At 44.0% G+C, this 17,851-nt stretch overlaps 2 protein-coding genes across 2 annotated transcripts in view; one reads left to right on the forward strand and one right to left on the reverse strand.

The window, feature by feature from the left end:
* The first annotated feature begins 639 nt into the window (after positions 1-639).
* NANOS1 (nanos C2HC-type zinc finger 1) lies at positions 640-3,193 on the forward strand. Its single transcript, XM_043925467.1, has one exon. It carries the CDS (start codon positions 1,068-1,070, stop codon positions 1,950-1,952), a length of 885 nt encoding a protein of 294 aa, XP_043781402.1. The 5' UTR covers positions 640-1,067; the 3' UTR covers positions 1,953-3,193.
* Positions 3,194-5,269: 2,076 nt separating this feature from the next.
* Positions 5,270-17,851, reverse strand: part of EIF3A (eukaryotic translation initiation factor 3 subunit A) — a 31,070-nt gene continuing 18,488 nt past the window's right edge. Inside the window, exons 14-22 of the mRNA XM_043925466.1 lie at positions 17,667-17,780; positions 16,177-16,299; positions 15,517-15,670; positions 14,757-14,941; positions 11,857-11,945; positions 10,583-11,298; positions 8,051-8,288; positions 7,207-7,388; positions 5,270-6,479 (exon numbers count right to left, since the gene is read on the reverse strand). Coding sequence (XP_043781401.1) covers positions 6,262-6,479; positions 7,207-7,388; positions 8,051-8,288; positions 10,583-11,298; positions 11,857-11,945; positions 14,757-14,941; positions 15,517-15,670; positions 16,177-16,299; positions 17,667-17,780 — 2,019 coding nt within the window. The 3' untranslated portion in view covers positions 5,270-6,261. The remainder of the gene's footprint in view (positions 6,480-7,206; positions 7,389-8,050; positions 8,289-10,582; positions 11,299-11,856; positions 11,946-14,756; positions 14,942-15,516; positions 15,671-16,176; positions 16,300-17,666; positions 17,781-17,851) is intronic.

The following is a 17,851-nucleotide window of genomic DNA, read 5'->3' on the forward strand; positions in this document are numbered from 1 at the left end:
CACGAACACCTCATATTTCAATACGGTCCCCCCACCCCAGGGGCAGGGGGAGTGAAGAGCTACACACACTTAGAAACACACACACACTGATCACTCTCCTAAGGCCCTCACCCCTACCTGTCTGTCACCAGCTATTGGCCACCAGCTAGTCTCGGAACACCTGTTGGGATGCGCTACAGTGCTGCTGTGGGAAAGTTATGTGTCCTTCCACTACTTACGAGGTAAGAACCGAAACCTCTCTCAAGCTCTCTGAGGTTTGTGCGAGGATTCCACCCAGTTGAAAGCTCTCCAGAACGCTGTGCGAAAGGAAGTTACTTGATTGCTGGGCGGCTCCCACTTAAAAACTGCATCGTTAGCTCGCACCAAGTCTTGCCTCCCCATCTTTCCTTGCTGATGCTGATGAGAAGGAGAGAGCAAACAAGGGGTTTCTCAGAAGGCAGAAGGCTGGCTCAGGGTACTAAAAGCTTGGGAGGTGGGTTTCACCCCCAAGCCGAGGGAGATCCAGGACTGGTCACCTGTTTCAAACCCCGGGAACAGAGCTCAGGCGAAGGCGGGCCCCAGCATCCGCCCCTCCCCTACATCCCCCTCCCCTCCCAGCTGCGCGGTAGGGCACGCCCCCTCCCCCGGATTCACCAATCAGCGTCTGGAGCGGCGCCCATGGCGCAGGGGGCTCTGGTCAGCAGCCAATTAGCGTAGCGGCCCGAGGCGGCGCCTGTCCGCCCCCTCCCAGAATGAAAGCTGCCCCGCAGCTGGCTAGGCGGGCGCAGCGCGTGGGGTGCAGGAGCCTCGCGGGCCGGAGCAGCGCGCGCTCACTGCCCGCCCGCCCGCCCCCCGCGCGTCCGCCTCCGCTCCGCCTCCGTCCCGGGCGCGGGCGAGGTGGCCCGGGCGGGGGAGGGCAGGGGGCAGGGCCGCGGCAGAGAGGCTGCGGGGCGGGGAGGAGCGGGGCCCGATAAAAGGCGGCGAGGCAGCCCCACCCCGAGGCAGGCCGGCGGGCAGGCTCGGCTCGTCCCTTCCGTCCGGCCCGCGCCGGCGGCGGGGAGGTGGCGCGCGCGGCCCGCAACCCGCCCATGGAGGCTTTCCCTTGGGCGCCCCGCTCGCCCCGCCGCGGCCGCGCCCCCCCGCCCATGGCGCTCGTGCCCAGCTCCCGCTACGTGAGCACCCAGGGCCCGGCGCACCCGCAGCCCTTCAGCTCGTGGAACGACTATCTGGGACTCGCCACGCTCATCACCAAGGCGGTGGACAGCGAGCCGCGCTTCGGCTGCGCCCGCGGCGGGGACGGCGGCGGCGACGGCTCCCCGCCCTCTTCTTCCTCCTCGTCGTGCTGCTCCCCCCACGCGGGGGCCGGGCCCGGGGCGCTAGGGCCCGCTCTGGGGCCTCCCGACTACGACGAGGACGACGACGACGACGACAGCGACGATCCGGGGTCCCGGAGCCGCTACCTGGGGGGCGCGCTGGAGCTGCGCGCGCTGGAGCTGTGCGCGGACCCTGCCGAGGCCGGGCTCCTGGAGGAGCGTTTCGCTGAGCTGAGCCCATTCGCCGGTCGCGCCGCCGCCGTGCTTCTGGGCTGTGCACCCGCCGCCGCCGCCGCCGCGGCCACCGCCGAAGCGGCGCCGCGAGAGGAGCGGGCCCCGGCGTGGGCGGCCGAGCCCAGGCTGCACGCCGCCTCCGGGGCGGCCGCCGCCCGGCTGCTCAAGCCCGAGTTGCAGGTGTGTGTGTTTTGCCGGAACAACAAGGAGGCGGTGGCGCTCTACACCACCCACATCCTTAAGGGACCCGACGGGCGGGTGCTGTGCCCCGTGCTGCGCAGGTACACGTGCCCCCTGTGCGGTGCCAGCGGCGACAACGCGCACACCATTAAGTACTGCCCGCTTTCCAAAGTACCGCCGCCGCCTGCAGCCCGCCCGCCGCCGCGCAGCGCCCGGGACGGCCTGCCCGGCAAGAAGCTGCGTTAAGGGCCCGGACCCCGGTCTGCTGCTGCCACCTGATGCCACCAGGGTAGCCGCCCGCCCACTCTCGTGTTTGGTCTGCGCACCATCTCTTCCCTCGCTGCCGGGGAGTGTGGAGCTCGTCTTGGTTTTTCCAGAGGAAGCCGACGGTACTATTTTCCTGTCGAAGAGCGGTTGAGACTAGACGTTAAAATCTTGATTATGTTTCTAGTTTGTGCACATCCAGACGGTGAAGGCTGGGTATTCCACTAACTGAAATGTGGCAACTTAGAGGCGCTGTGGTTTATTTATACGTCGACCTATTTTAGATGCGCATCAGTATGAAATTGTCTCAATCTAATCTTGGATGTTTAATTTTATGAATGGAGGCACTTTACTAGGTCTAGAATATTTTTTTAAAAGCCTCTCAGCTGAACTTAAAACAGGCGATTTTATGGAGTGTCAGCAAAATGACTATTTTATTGTTTGGAACAATTAATATTTCTGTTGTCCTTACCCAGTTATAATTCCAGGTGAAGCCCTGCCTGGTAGCATCATTAAGTGAAGAGTTGGTATACTTTACAGTGTTAGTTTGGGTGGGTGTTCCCTCCTTGTGGCTTGTTTTTGTCCTAGCTGGAGATGTATAAAATGTACAATTTGTAGGTAGGTAGAATACAGCTCATGTACCAGATCTTTTTATTACTGAGTGAGCAACTACCGTTTTCCCCCTTTAAAAATAGTGCCAAGTTATAATTGTGTATACACTTAAATGGTGCTGTTAAAAAAATTGTGTATTTATACAGTAACAGTATATGAATTCATTAACCATGCCTTTAACTCTACTACTTGGCTTTTTCTTTATGCCCCTTCCTATTCTAGTTCTTCAAAAATATGTCATACTTAAGATCAAAAGGATGCAGTATTAATTCACTCTGAATTGCTGCTTTCAGGGTCTCTAAATAGTGGCAATCTCATTCCAGCTGTTGCCTCTCAGACTAAATGCAAGATGGAATCCTTTGAGCTCCGGAAGGTTAATGGAACAACTGGTGTTCAGGAAGGTTCCACTCTGGACTATGTCAGATTTAAACCATCATATAAGTTCTCAAACCAGTATAGGCACCAATTAAAGGAACTGGGGGGGGGGGGGGGGTAAGACAAGGAACAACACAGCCTCCCTCTGTTGTGTTCCCATTCTCACTGGAAGACAACCCTTCTGGAATCCCACCAGTTATTTTCATCAGTGAGATTAAATCTAATCTTTGGGCAAAGGTGCTTGACTTCTACTTTAACCTCCCATCTTCATTTTCAAGTCCACCATAGTGAATACCACATCTACCATCAGAACAGACACAGAAGGTAAAAATGGAAATGAGTTAACATGAAGTCATCTAAACTGTACAAAATCACTATCTGAAAAATAACAGCAACAGACTTAGTCTTTAGAGGTCCCAGGATAGCTTAGCTAGGTTATTATAAATTAGACTGCCTTCATATTAAACAACTCCCTCCATTTTTTGAACACTTCTTTGAAAATCTAAGAAGCTGCCATAATAACTGAGATAGCTATGAGCTTTTTTGGTCAAAGGGTGGGAGAAAGGGGGGGCACACAAGCAAACCATTCATTTCTTGGTCAAGAAAAAATCCTGTTAGTCTAGCTCCAAATTAGAGAACTTCAGACATGAATATACATAAACTCAAAAGCATGCATTAAATTCTCTTCAGTTTTGCTAGAAAACATACCAACTTAAAATAGTTTTCTAGCTTTCTGGGTTGTTTTTAGGTCACATGAATTCCTGTCACCTCTTGCCACTGCTTTAATTCTACCTTTTCAAGATTTACTATTAACAGATGGGTGCATTCTCCAGGAGGGAAGGACTAGGCAGGTGACTTACTGTATCAGCAGCACCGCAACCCCCCCACCCCCACCCCCCCCACCCCCCGCCATTTGCCTGTTTTCCAGCTAACTTTAGCTTCTAGTATTTTAAAGCATAATGGAAAATGTCAGTAGTTTTCTAGAACTCTCTTATGAAAAGTTTACTGAACAGGCTCTAACACATTTAAAAGCAACTCTCAATCTGAAACATGTTTTAAGTACTTGAAAAGCTAAATTTAAGGTAAAAGGAAACCCAATTTTCTGAAGTCTAGAAAGTATACAAAATACTGACAAAATTACTTATTTTCATAAGACTGCATGTTTTGGGGAAAAGAAGAACATTCCTTCCATTAATTTCCAGTATATTTTAGACTCCCAAAATTTTAAATCGGTGTACAGTCAAATCATGTCTCACATATAGATGCCAACCTCCCCCTAGTAGCCACTTTGGACAAATACTGGGATGTGGAACCGTTTCTGGGCCGCTGTCTCCACCCTCAGATCCATCCATACTGATAATGATGCCCGGTCTAAAAATGCAGAAGCCACTGGGAACGTGGAAGACACCTGAAAATACACACTGAGGGAGGGGTAAGGCTGTGAGGCCCTGAGCATGATCACAAGCAGCTGCCCTCCTCTGCCCTTACCTTGTGCTCTGAACTCGGGAGAACAGTACATCTGGGAAAGGGTCTGGGTTGGAAGGGTGATTTGCAGACCAGCCTGGAAACCTAACCATCAGACCACCATCTAAACAAATCCGCTCAAATCAATGTCTGTCGGGGGCCTGTATGTGACTGCCACATATGTCCTGCTCTAGTAACTTGGGACAGAGCAGGTTACTGTCCCAAGTTTTCACTTGTTACAAAAGGTCTTCTTCTCACAAGACTTTTACTTGTTTGAAATATAAATTAAGAAAAATGTTTTTTAAAGTGATTTCTATCACTAACATCGAAAAGGAAAGGCTGCATTTTGTAAAGTTTTTTTTTTTAAAAAGCACCAATACTCCCTCTTCTGGCTTCATGGCTGCACCAAGAGTAATTCTCCCCACTACTCAACACCAGAAAGAATCTAAGTGCCTAGAGCCACTATAAATTTGCAATTAACATTCTGTAAAATCAATTATGCTTTTAATTTCAGGGGAAAACTCAAGATGTACATCACACACACACACTCACCCCACACAGAGAGGACAACTTTACAGGGAAACACAACTTTACACACACACACCATACAGAGAGGACAACTTTACAGGGAAACTAAGAAGTTCATCCAGTAACAGAGGAGGACACTTCAGTGGGACCATCCTAACCACATTTGCTTTTTGTTATATTTAGGTTATTTTCTTTGATACTCAACAGTGAGAAAGTTAATACCACTGGTAAAACCTCAAGTGAAATAAACTCAACTGAATATGCAAGCTAAACATTATATATAAACACTAACTCTAACCACAAATCAACACTAAAACAAATTCTGTAAGTGTTTTATTTATCATTGAAGAAAAAACACAGCAGCAAGTTCTGTGTTGGCTTCAATAAGACCAAATAGTTAATCTTTAACATAGCTACTACACTCCAAAATTGAAGTCAACACAGTCATTACTACAAATTACTTATTGAAAGAATCTATTCTGAAGAGAAAGGAAATTAGGAAAAAGAATTTAAACAATTCCTCCAAACCACACATTTATAAATATTGTCATATTTAAAATGCTTGAAAGGCATGAATTCTCCATAAATGGAAAAGCAGTTTGCTATTGGCAACAGAAAAAACTCAGCCACAGTTTACCAAATGCTTTAAAATTTAAAAGCTATATCTGTTTTGGATTCACACTCCAGCAGTATTCTCGTCATTATAATAATGACCGCAAGTTGGTTTATACTCACCTTCTTTCAAGTAAAATCTACCAAAAACTCCACTGTATCCAATGTGTGTAATGTTTACTGCACTTAAGAGTAAACCTAAAAACCTTCTGAATTTAGTAAATAGTAAATACCTCAAAATACCTAGAGGTATGTCTCAATGGTGTGAGAACTGTTTCAGCTCCCTGTTTTAGAGACTTCAAATACATTCTCTATAACAGAACCTTACTTCATTCCAAATTAATACCAGATATTTCAAAATCAAAAGAAAAAAGATCAGTTCTATACCAAGATATAGGTGTTACTCAATACCTGAAGAATTCTCATTTTAAATTTATTTTTAGTTTTTCTTTTTTTGTAAACAAATGATTGATGAAATAATGCAACACCTTAAATTCAAAAACATGGCGTGGTTTTCCAACCGTCTGTGGATGCGGTGTCTGATCAATCTATTATATAGGATTAATACAAGTTCATGCTTTTTGCGTTATGGTGAGACATTAAAGAATCCAATTTAGATTGGTTGAAGCACAAGTATAATAATCCTTGAATGTGATCAAACCTATGCAGAGACATGAGTTTGAATCCATTATCTTGAGACTTAACGTCGTACTGTGGTCCATCCATCTTCATCAGTCTCATTTTTAGTACGACGGAGAGATTCCCTATCTTTCTCAGCTCTCCAGGAGGTCTTCTCTTTCTCACCTTCCCTTTCTCGGTCTCGATCTCTCGAAAGAGCTGCAGGAGGAACACGACGAGGGGTTTCCCTCTCTTCTGCCCGGTCCTCTTTCCTGTCATCAGCACGTCTCCAAGAACTTACTTTAATTAAAAGAAAAGGAGAGAATAAATTTATTACTGTATTCTATCAGCTCAGACTAAACAGAACTGAAGCGAAAGGAATGCCTCAAATTACTCAGAAATCCAGTACTGAAGATAAAGAATCATTGGGAAAAAAAAAAAAAAAAAACACCTAAATACATTTTAATCATTTTGATACAATTTCTGAAAAACCTTTAAAACAAACTTAAAATACCAACTCGCAAGCAAGACATCACTGGCCTGGGAAGTGTACTAATTTTTAAAAAATTAGGATAAGGTGACAAAAATCTGGCTGGATAAAAATTTACAGGATTTTTGGCTCCTGTTGAAGACTTAACAGCAAATAAGTGAAATATATTTCATTATACTATAAAAGAAGAAATACCCTCAATGTAAAACCAAATAGTCAAAGCTTTTGAGGCAAAAGTGCCATGGTCATTTAAAAAAAAAAATGAAAGTCAAAGTTAAGTTGCTCAGTCGTGTCTGACTCTTTGCAACCCCATGGACTGTAGTCTACCAGGCTCCTCATTCCATGGAATTTTCCAGGCAACAGTACTGGAGTGGGTACTCCTCCAGTAAGTTTGTGAAAACCATGAACTTTAAAGGGAATAAATGATCTACTTGGCCATCTTATTTTTGGTGTTCACACAAGTTAAAGAGACAGTAAATCCCCTCATCAACTATGGCTCCCCAGTGTTCAGCAGTCACACAGAAAATACATCTCTACCTTCCTCGCGCTCTGATCTGAGAGGCGGTCCTCTTCGGTCCCTGTCGTCTCGTCTGTCCCTTAGATCACGGCGATCATCTCTCTCACGACGCCGGTCATCGCGGTCCCTATCGTCACGACGACCTGCATCTCTCCAGCTTGAAGACTCCTCAGCTGGTCCTCTTCTCCAGCCACCTTCATCCCTGCAAGCCAATTCAAATGACATGTTAAGTTCTGCTGTTAGACAACAGGGGTAAATTTAAGGGCATATATAATATCCAGGTCAGCAAATAACAGGAATAAACTTTATAAACTCATGAGCTGACCTCACCCTGATGCTTCAGGCATGAAGTCAAATGAGAACATCTGGCTCTGCACTGTCCAACAGAACAGTCAAACGTGACAGCTGGTTACCATGTGGACATTACATCTACAGGACACTTTCATCCTTGCAGGAAGCTGTACTGAACTGTGCTGATCTAGATTAGATTAGTACAAAGCCACTCTGACCAGATGAAGCAAGCCAGAACTCTTAAAACTAGTAAAAGCAAAGGGACTTTTTAATAATTCAAAAGCAATAACGGACCTCAACTACAGGGGAAAACTAATGGACAGTGAAGAACCTGGACTGGTTCCACCACCACAGCAGCCACACAACCTACACACAGCACCAGCCCGCCTGTCCCCTCTTTGAAAGGCGGAATCTGGTTCAGTTAGATGACCTCTAAAATTTTTAAAATCTGACTCTACTAGATGAATATATGAAAAGGGGGAGCATGTTTTTCAAAAAGCTGGGAATGCATAGGACAACATTACAGGAGTTTTAACCATAAGGCCACAGACAGTCTTAACCGGAGTATCCAACCTTGGCCGTCTGAAGCGGTCCTCTCGATCGCCGTCTCGGTCTCGGTCTCTCTCTCTCTCTCGGTCCCTCTCCCTCTCTCTGTCCCTCTCTCTCTCCGGGTCCCTGTCGTTCTCATCTCGATCTTGATTATCTCGGTCTCTCTCTTTTTCCCTCTCCCATTCACGGTCTTCTGATGGTCTCGAGTCGCGAGGTGGACCCCAACTCTCTTCTCTGGCTTTTTCTTTCTCTCTCCATCCACCTAGGTTTTTAAAAAACAAAATGAAAATTTCCACTCAAACAGATTGGCAACCATGAATCTTGATGTTAACCCATCACCACTGTAATAGCTAATAAGACACTCTAACCCAATTTAAAAAACTAAATGCATTTACCTCATTTCACAGAACCAACTCCTATTTATGACTACCTATTACTGTTTTTCTAACATATAACATATAGGAACTTTATATTCCACATGCAGAGATTTCAGGTATAAAAATCTATAAACCTGCTCTGACAGTGAAGACAACTCATTTAAGCAGAGAGCTTCAAGGGTGAGGGGTAGGATCTAGATCTGAAAGATAGAGCCCCAATTATGAGTTCACTGTTATCTTTCAACATTTTCAAAACCTTTCTAACTAAAAAGACTCTTTCCTTTCACAATCCTGCCCCCTACCATTTACCACCATAAGGTCATGAAATAAGGACAAAGCCATTGGCCCTGCTCAATACCTCCCTTAGCCATGGGATGTCCAAATCTAGGAAGAATGTGTGCACACAAATCCACAGGCACACACACAAAAGGAAATGAAGCAGATTATTTTGATGAAAACCTCTTATAGCTGCAAGGCCAACAATTATCATCACTAACATTTATATTCCGGTGTGCTACAGCACTAGTCGAAACCATCTGTCTATTATTAGCTCTTTCAATCCTATCCACAGCTCTGAGATAAGGAGATTATTCCATACCTGCTAATTTGCTACCTGCTAAAAACCTGTGATTCCAAAATTAGCACTCCAGCACTTTCACAAGTCACTCCCAGGCATGTACCCAGTTGTGAAATATTTGAGCCGCCTGACGGGCCTGTTCTCAGCTGAGCTCAAACAAGGCAATGCTGTCTTCTGGCTGCAGCTCTCCTACTTTAAACAAGTACCCTTTGAATGGCCTATTTAGTGCCACATTTCCACTTTTTTTGTGCTTTTTGTTAGTGACTTCAGTTTTTAAGTGCACCATCAACCCTACCCCCAGCATTCTCCCAAAGACAAAAAGACAATGGACACGATTTAGGGGGAACATACGGGTGTTAGATAAGCTTCTTCAGGAACAAGTGACCGTGCTGCTGGCCAGGGGGTTCAATGCTAACGAACCAATCACATACATTAAATGAGGTAAACTGACCAGAGGGTTCAGGAAAAGACAGGAACCTAACCTAGTATTTCCCTTAGTAGCAATGGTTCAGTATTCACTGACTTTATAAAAATGTAATTATCATGAATTAATGAGAATCTACTATGCTATTATCCCCATGTTACATAAAGCACAGTAAAGTTAAGCTAACCCAAAAGTCACAAAGTTTCACAATGGAATGAAGTGAGAAGAAACACAAGTGTGCAACAGAAACCACTCAGGGGAAGGGGCAGGCAGGCACTCAAACTGCTTTTAAAACAAATCACTGAAAAGACGTTGGTCATTGAAAAGATACAAGAAGGATGAAAGAGCAGAGTAAAGGAGAACGCCCATCTTATACAATTAGATGGACAGTGATGCCCTTGAAAAGGAACATGTGTGTGTGTGTGTGTGTGTTTTGGGGGGGGTGGGGGGGGGCGCAGGATTCTGTCTTCATAGGTTGAGTCTGAAGTGTCAGTGACCAGGTGCTACATAAAAGTTGGAAACACAGGTCTGAAGGTATGGGGAAAAGTCATCTGGGCAAGACAGCAATGAAGGCACAGACCTGTACACAATTACTCGAGAATAATAAAAATTATGAAGGGGGGATATTTCCCTGGTAGTCCAGTGGCTTTAAAAACTCCACGCTCCCAATGAAGGAGGCCTGGGTTCAATCCTTGGTCAGGGAACTAGACCTCACATGCCACAACCTAAGATCCTGCGCTCGGCAACTAAGTCCCAGCACAGCTGAATAAATTGAAAAAAAAAAAGTATGAAAGGATGAACCAGGCCCAAGACCGAGAAAGGAAATGGGCTCCTCTCACAAACATAATGTCATGGTTGACAAGAGTACAGACAAATGATTAATAAGAATATTTTTATTTTTTACTACTTCTACAAGCAGTCCAGTCCAGGAAGGAACCTGAAGAACACCGATACTTTGGGAAAAACACAGAAAGAACCTCAAAAAAGCCCTGCAATAGCAGGAACACTTCTAACTTAACAATCAAACTGTAATTTGTCCTTTGAGACCTGAGTTTTTTCTTTGAAATTACCTGCCATTCTCTACAGAATAGTGGGGATAAGCTGGTGTAAAATTTTAGGTAGCATTTGAAAACACATATAAAGCATCCAATTTGGTTTTTTGAATACCACAATTTTACCTGGTTTGACAAATGGTCTCCAGGGGCCAGGTCGTGAATCATCACCCCTTCTGGGAATCCGATCGTCATCAGCCCGCCTTGAGATCCGATCGTCATCCATGTTTCTCCAAGGCCCCCTGTCATCATCTGCAACACGCCTGGAAAATCTGTCGTCATCTGCACCTCGCCTAGAAAATCTATCATCGTCGGTATTCCGCCAAGGTCCTCGGTCATCATCCAAGCCCCTCCTGGGACCCCGGTCATCATCCATGCCCCGCCTGGGACGATCGTCGTCAGCATTCCGCCAGGACGAACGCTCATCGTCCGCACCTCCTCGGCGTGGCCCCCGGTCCTCATCCAGCCCGCGCCTGGGTCCTCTGTCCTCATCGGCCGTGCGCCAGCTTCCTCTGTCCTCGTCCAGTCCTCGTCTAGGTGGTCTGTCGTCATCCGCGTGACGCCAGCTACCCCTGTCTTCATCGCCAATTCGTCTGGGAGGCCTGTCATCGTCTGCACTACGCCAAGAAGGCCGGTCATCATCTGCCCCCCTGCGAGAGAACCGATCTTCATCAGGACCACGTCGGGGGCCTCTGTCATCATCCATGCCACGTCGGGGAATCCGATCATCGTCTGGTCTGAGAGAGGACTCTCTCTCTTCATCATCCCCCAGACGCCTTGGTCGGTCTTCATCTCTTCTGTGAGGTCTCTCTTCGTCCCGCCCTTCTCCACGTCTCCACTCCCTACAGAGTAACAAGCCAAACACCGTTAAGAGTATGCTTTCTTAAGTACGTACGTGATCTCTTTCGGAATGATTTGACTCACTTCCAAAGTATAAATTCACTAACCTTAGTCCTACAAGAGTATGTTCCAATAAAAACAACCCCACAAAACCCAAAATTTTATGTTGACAAATAAACGAGTAAGCAGACAACTCCCTCTAAAGAGTATCTGCACCTTGTGAGGAATGCCTGAGCAAATTTTAAATCTATTACTACAGCTTTCAAAACGACAAGAAAAATACTATGAAACCATTCACTATACTCTAACCACAATACCATTAGTTTAGGAAATTAAAAATAAAAGAAAAATCTAAAGCACATATTGTCCAAGATATCTATTCTATGTCAGTAATCACAGCAGCATTGAAGTAAACCATGAAAACATCTCAGTAATAGATACGCATACAATTCTTCATGACTCCCTTTTTCCCCACCGCCACAAAATATGCCAAATTAGAAAAATACTAATAAGATGCTAACAGGACCTATGATCAGTCTCTTCTCCTTAATTCTACTCACTTCTCTGGAGGGCCTCTTCTCCACTCAGAATCTGTTTCGGGTCCTTTTCTCCAGGTGCCTTCTGTATCTCTATCTCCCCAACGAGAGTCCTACAATGAGCAAAGTCAGAGTCACCACATTAGCAACACCACTGATAGAAACTGAACAGGAGCCTCAGAGTTAGTTGCTATAGCACAAAGAGATGAAAAGAGTAAATGAAACATTAAAAGAGATCAAGAATAGGACGTTGAAAGGCCAGAAGAAGAGAAAAGGAGAAAAAAATCTCCCTGAGTTAAGACAATTCAATATGCTCTAAGTAAACTGAATCCTGACTGATGGGGCACACATGCCAAAAAGGGTGAACAGTAAAGACCTAAGCTTAGGCAACTAAACAAAGACTTGGTGAAACATTAGAACTTCTTTTCTCAGAGCTTCCTATGAATAGAGCAGAATATCTACTGAAGTAAAAAAATCGAGACTATTGTCCAGAACCCTCCTCTTCCCACTAAGTACTAGGACAGTGAGGACAGACAGGTCTCTCAGCTTCTGGAGGAGGATGATTCTGAACTGGCCAAACCAATGAACCATTATGCAACTGTGAAAGAAAAACAAAACCTCTTGTGAGGCATACACAAAAATAAAACAGTTAATATACAGAAAAAAAAAACTTACATGCAAAGGGGAAAAGATACAGTGTAAACATATTTTAAACTAAATCACCTTGCCAATGCAGTTGTAAAACTGCTAAGCAATTTCTAAATAAAAAACATTGTTTAAATGCACTGGAGGCAATAAATTTAAGTAAAGCCTTTAAATAGATGTGGCTCAGATGGTAAAGAATCTGCCTGCAATTCAGGAGACTAGGGTTCGACCCCTGGGTTGGGAAGATCCCCTGGAGAAGGGAATGGCTCTTCACTCCAGTATTCATGCCTGGAGAATTCCATGAACAGAGGAGCCTGACCAGCTATATACAGTCCATGGGGCTGCAGAGTCGGACACAACTGCATGACCAACACAGGTGCTACTGCAAGAGATAAAGAGGCCTTAAGCCTTATAATCTTTGGGCTTCTCTGGTGGCTCAGTCAGTGAAGAATCCACCTGTAATTCAGGAGACCTGGGTTCGACCCCTGGGTTGGGAGGGCATGGAGGATGGCATGGCAGCCCACTCTAGTATTCTTGCCTGGAGAATCCCCATGGACAGAGGAGCCTGGCGGGCTGCAATCTGTGGGGTCACAAAGAGTCAGATGCGGCTAAGCTCGCAGTGGTTGTTTTGTTTGTTTTGCACATTTTGTTTGTTCTGAAGAAAGGGAAGAGTTCTCAAAATCTACAGAGTGTAAGTTTAGACTCTGAAAAGAATGGATGGTAGAAGACCAAAGAAAAGCATAAAGGCCAAAACAAACGTCAGGAATAAAGCCACAAGCACTAGTTACCATAGTTAGCTGCCATGTTAAACATGAACAGAAAGAATGAACACTCTCCAACTGAAAGGGGGGGGGGGGGGGTAACAAAACAGAAACAACAACAACAAAGGATTAACACAGAACTGCAAAAACCGATAAAAACCTTTGAAACCCATAACCATGGGTGGGCTACCTCATCTGCCTCAGAAGAACTAAATTAACAGGATGTAGCAAATCAAACAGTTAACTCTTATTTTACACACACACACACACACTCTCACACAACACTCTGTGCCCAACAGGAAAAGAACACTCATAATAATTACCAACAAGACTAACAAAACTAAAAATCCATTCATATATTATAAAACAAATTGAAGGCTACACAACTAAGAGCAGACCCTCCAATAAAGGGAAGCATTTGATACAGGTGTGGCACAGATAAAGGATCAGAGACATGGCAGGCAAGAAACCCTCCAGCTACTTACCCCTAACCTTAAAAAATAGCAGTATTTCATTTAAAGGACAGCATGGACACATTGCAGGAAAAACAAAGAGCATGCGGGCAGATGTCACAGACACAACGGAAGACAACACTAGCTCAGAACAGCTAGAGTATAAGTGCTAAGAAAACAGTGACTGATGAAGCTAACAAAACAGCAGTAAGCATAAAAGGCCCTGACTGCTCCGGTGTGCTCAGCTGGGCTGTAAGCAATGAGCGCGACCCAAAGGCAGGTCTGAGACCCAGGGCAGCGGCAACGATCGAGCACACGACGTGCAACACCGAGCAAGCCACAGTACAGACGGAGCTCTGAGGCTGGGGGAGGATCGCAACCACGGGTGAGGCCTGGAGGTGATACGGGCAAAAGAAACCAGCTTAGTTAAATAAGGCAGGAGCAGAGGAACAGAAAGGAGGGGTGGGTTTGAAGCAATGTGGTTTAAGCAGGTAACAAAGCTACTGCCAGGAGAAGGTATTGGACACCCTCTTTATACAAGATAAAGTCAGAAGCACTGGTCATTTTGGACATGAATGGAAATTAAAAATAAACACTTAGACCAGCATTTGAAGAACCTGGTAATCTTGTTAAAATGCAGATTCTGATTCAAAAGATTTGGCTTTGAGCCTGAGACTGCATTTCTAACAAGGGATGTCGAACACTGGCTGGTCCCCCAAATTCATCTTTGAGGACCCTCACATCATAGCAACTCCCTTCAAGGAACCGAACAGCCCCTCTTCCATATGACTGTGTTACTTTTCATCAAATACTTAATTTCATGGGATTAGTTCTTACTGACAAGTACTCTAAAGCCTATAAAATCCCAGCTTGCTAAGACAAGTCTAATCCCCTCCCCATCCTCCTTAGGAACCCTCTTTGGAAAGATAAGGCAATACCAGACTTAAATCTGAACAGATGTAATTCAAAACACCATGCCCAGACACTGACACACGCACGGACAGCTCTGTCATGCAGAGACCTGGCTGATACCCACACATCACAGAACACTGACGGCCGTACTTACCTTTCTAGAAAGTGAGTCATCACCAAGTCTCCTCTCCTCCTCTCTGCGACGCTCCCTTTCTTCAATTTCCAACTCCCTCTGACGTTTTTTTCTTTCAACTTCTTCCAACTTCTTGACCCGCTCCTGATATTCCCGAAGCTCCTCCTCACGCTTCGCGCGCTCAGCCCGCTCCCGCTCTTCTCGCTCTGCACAACACATCAGGTTAGAAAGTGTGCCTCCCACCCACACATTTCCACCAGGGCCATACGTCTACTTTTCTGGTATTAGAGGCAGCATAATGTAGAAGAAAACTATTTTTAAGAATTTTAAAATAGTTTACAATCAGCTAAACTTGAATATCAGAAAATATTCAAGAAAACAAGTATTATCCCACTCAACACAACTAAAGAATATATCAGAATCCCTCCCCAACACCCGAGCATCTGCAACGACACAAAAAGGATCATTTGAGAGACTTCACGTGGCACGTTTTGCTCAATCAATGTTAATACTATACAGACTACAATGATAAAAAATACGAGGGCAGAGTTTGTGATAGAACGATTCCAAAATTGTTGAAATAGGCCGGCAGAGGACATTAACACCCTCACAGGTAACACACTGCAGAGAACTAAGTCAGGCTGTCAGAACCTGAGAACTAGTTAGCTGCAGTGAAGAAACGAATCACCTTGGTTCCACATTCCTTTCCTAAGTAAGGTTGTACAGAGGAGACCTATTATCAACCTTGCCGTATAGCCCCATTCTCGGTCTAAAACGTTACCTTTTAGCATCTTTTCTTCTGCCCTCCTCTGCTCTTCCTCTTCTTTTTCTCTATAATAGGTTATCCTTCGTTCTTCTTTACGCTGCCTTTTACGTTCTTCCAAGCGATTATGCCGTTCTTCTGCTAATCGCTCTTCAAACTGTTTAAGTTTTTCCTGTAATTGAATGATCACCAAAAGAAAGGAATCAAATTATCAAGGGCTACAAAATGGCAGTAAGTTACAAAAGCACTGTTAAATTTGGTGGAACCATAAAAAGCAACCTACAAACCTAAAAATCAAATTTCCAAATGAGAAGTTCTCAAATGGTTAAAACTTTGAATCGACAGTATTATCTATACACAGTGGATTTATTTATACAAAATAAATGATTAAATCAGAGTCTAAGAGCAGGACTGTTCGATCTAGTTTTTTTCTCTTTCTGAATCAAAGAACAAAAGTTTATATCAAAACCAAGTTTAATGCAGTCTATTTTCACCTTCAGAAAAAATCCATTTATAGTGATGGCTACTTAAGTCTAGGAAATAATTCAAGATATCTCTATTAAAATATTATTTGAATGATGATTATGTTAGCTCAAGACAGAGAATGTACCACCACACTGAAGATTCATTAAGGCAAAAGCTCATGAATAAAGGTTTCCCTGAAACCAGGAAATTCACCTCATAAACAGACTGTCGTGCTGCCTTGAGCCGCATTACAAACAAATCTCTGTCTTCAAGCATTCGTGACATCCGGTTCTTATGTTCTAGAGCCTTTTCCCGTTCTAGCTGCATCGTAGTAATCTGCAAACACATGATACAAAGTTAAATTTCAAAGTGCTCATTATCTGATTATGAATTTATCCCAAATTTCTGACAGATATTCTTGAAGAAGTGTAAGCATCTCCTCTGCCCCCTCCATTCTGCCATACCAACAGCTCCCTAGGATGACAATGAGGAACAGAAGATGAATAAAAAAGACTTGGGGCATCTCTAAGAAATAGCTTTAACCCCACGGTACCAGAACATCACTGACTCAATGAACATGAGTTTGAGCAAACTCCTGGAGATAGTTAAAGACAGAGAAGCCTGGAGGGCTGCAGTTCATGGGGTCACCAAGAGCTGGACAGGACTTAAGAGACTGAACAACAACAACCACAAAATTTAAGGAGGAAAAACTAAAATGTGTATGATAAAACAAAACAACAAAGACTTCATGGCTTTATTATTTACTATATTTTCTTCTTTAAAAGCAATTGGAGGGACTTCTCTGGCCCCTCCAGGGAGTGTGGGTTTGATCCCTGATCAGGAAACTAAAATCCCAAATGCCATGAGGCACAAGCAAAAAAACTTTTAAAAATTTTGTTTCAATAAATTAACTTAAAAAAGCAGGAAATCTCAAGCTTTTAGCTGGTCTGTAGCACTTCCGCTAATTTCATGTTAAAAGAATTATCACACAAATTCCAACTTTAAGAAAACTGGAAAAGATGGTTAATACTAGGCCCAGAATGACAACAACCAAGAGGATGCAGCCACCACAGATAAATGTTGTCTCCTGCCCGTGGTTACTTTTTTAACCAAAATGAGGTCACTCATTTTTTCTACAAATTTGGCCACTATAAGCATTTGCAAATGTTGCTTTTCTACTGTTAAGTACATATAAGCAAATAAAACTACAGAAGGAGCTGTTTAGTCTCACACACACACACACACTCACACACACACACAGACTATACGATTCCATCTCTAAGAAATACCCAAAACAGACACATCTAGAGACAGAAAGGAGTTAAGTGGCCACTGAAGAAGTGGAGAGAAAATGGAGTGACTGCTAATGGGTATGAAGTTTCCTTTGGGGTATGTTCTAAAATCAGATTGTTGCCCAATTCCATAAATATACTAAAAATGTCAATTGCACACTTTAAATTCGTGAATTGTATCTCCATAAAGCAGTTTTCAAAAAAAATAAAGTTCAGCTATCCTTTGTACTTTACAAGTTTCATTTTTTAATCCCTATTTTGTAAATGTCTATTGCCCTGTTTGTATACAGCCATGAGAGCGCAATTTCTGGCAAAATAATACAGAAATCAATTTGAAACCCTGTTCCCATTACTGGCTTTATTATAGCTTTCTTATAGTCTAAAAATATTACAATTAAATTAAAGCCTTACTCTTTCTTCTTCTTGTTGTTCCCACAGATCCATGTCTTTAATTCTCTGTTCTTCATAGGCACTCTTTATCAAGGGGATTTCTTCCAAACGCTTAGCTCTTTCAAAGTAGTCAATCTGAGAATCATGAAAACAAATGTTGTTAAAAAAATTTCTTTTAACTTGGCACGTTAAAGTTCATCAGTTCT

This window comes from Cervus elaphus, chromosome 15 (genome assembly GCF_910594005.1).
Source record: "Cervus elaphus chromosome 15, mCerEla1.1, whole genome shotgun sequence".
Lineage (NCBI taxonomy): Eukaryota > Metazoa > Chordata > Mammalia > Artiodactyla > Cervidae > Cervus > Cervus elaphus.

Bases quoted from the DNA above. Each gene is read 5' to 3' on its own strand.
- NANOS1 (XM_043925467.1), top strand. From the start codon at position 1,068: ATGGAGGCTTTCCCTTGGGCGCCCCGCTCGCCCCGCCGCGGCCGCGCC.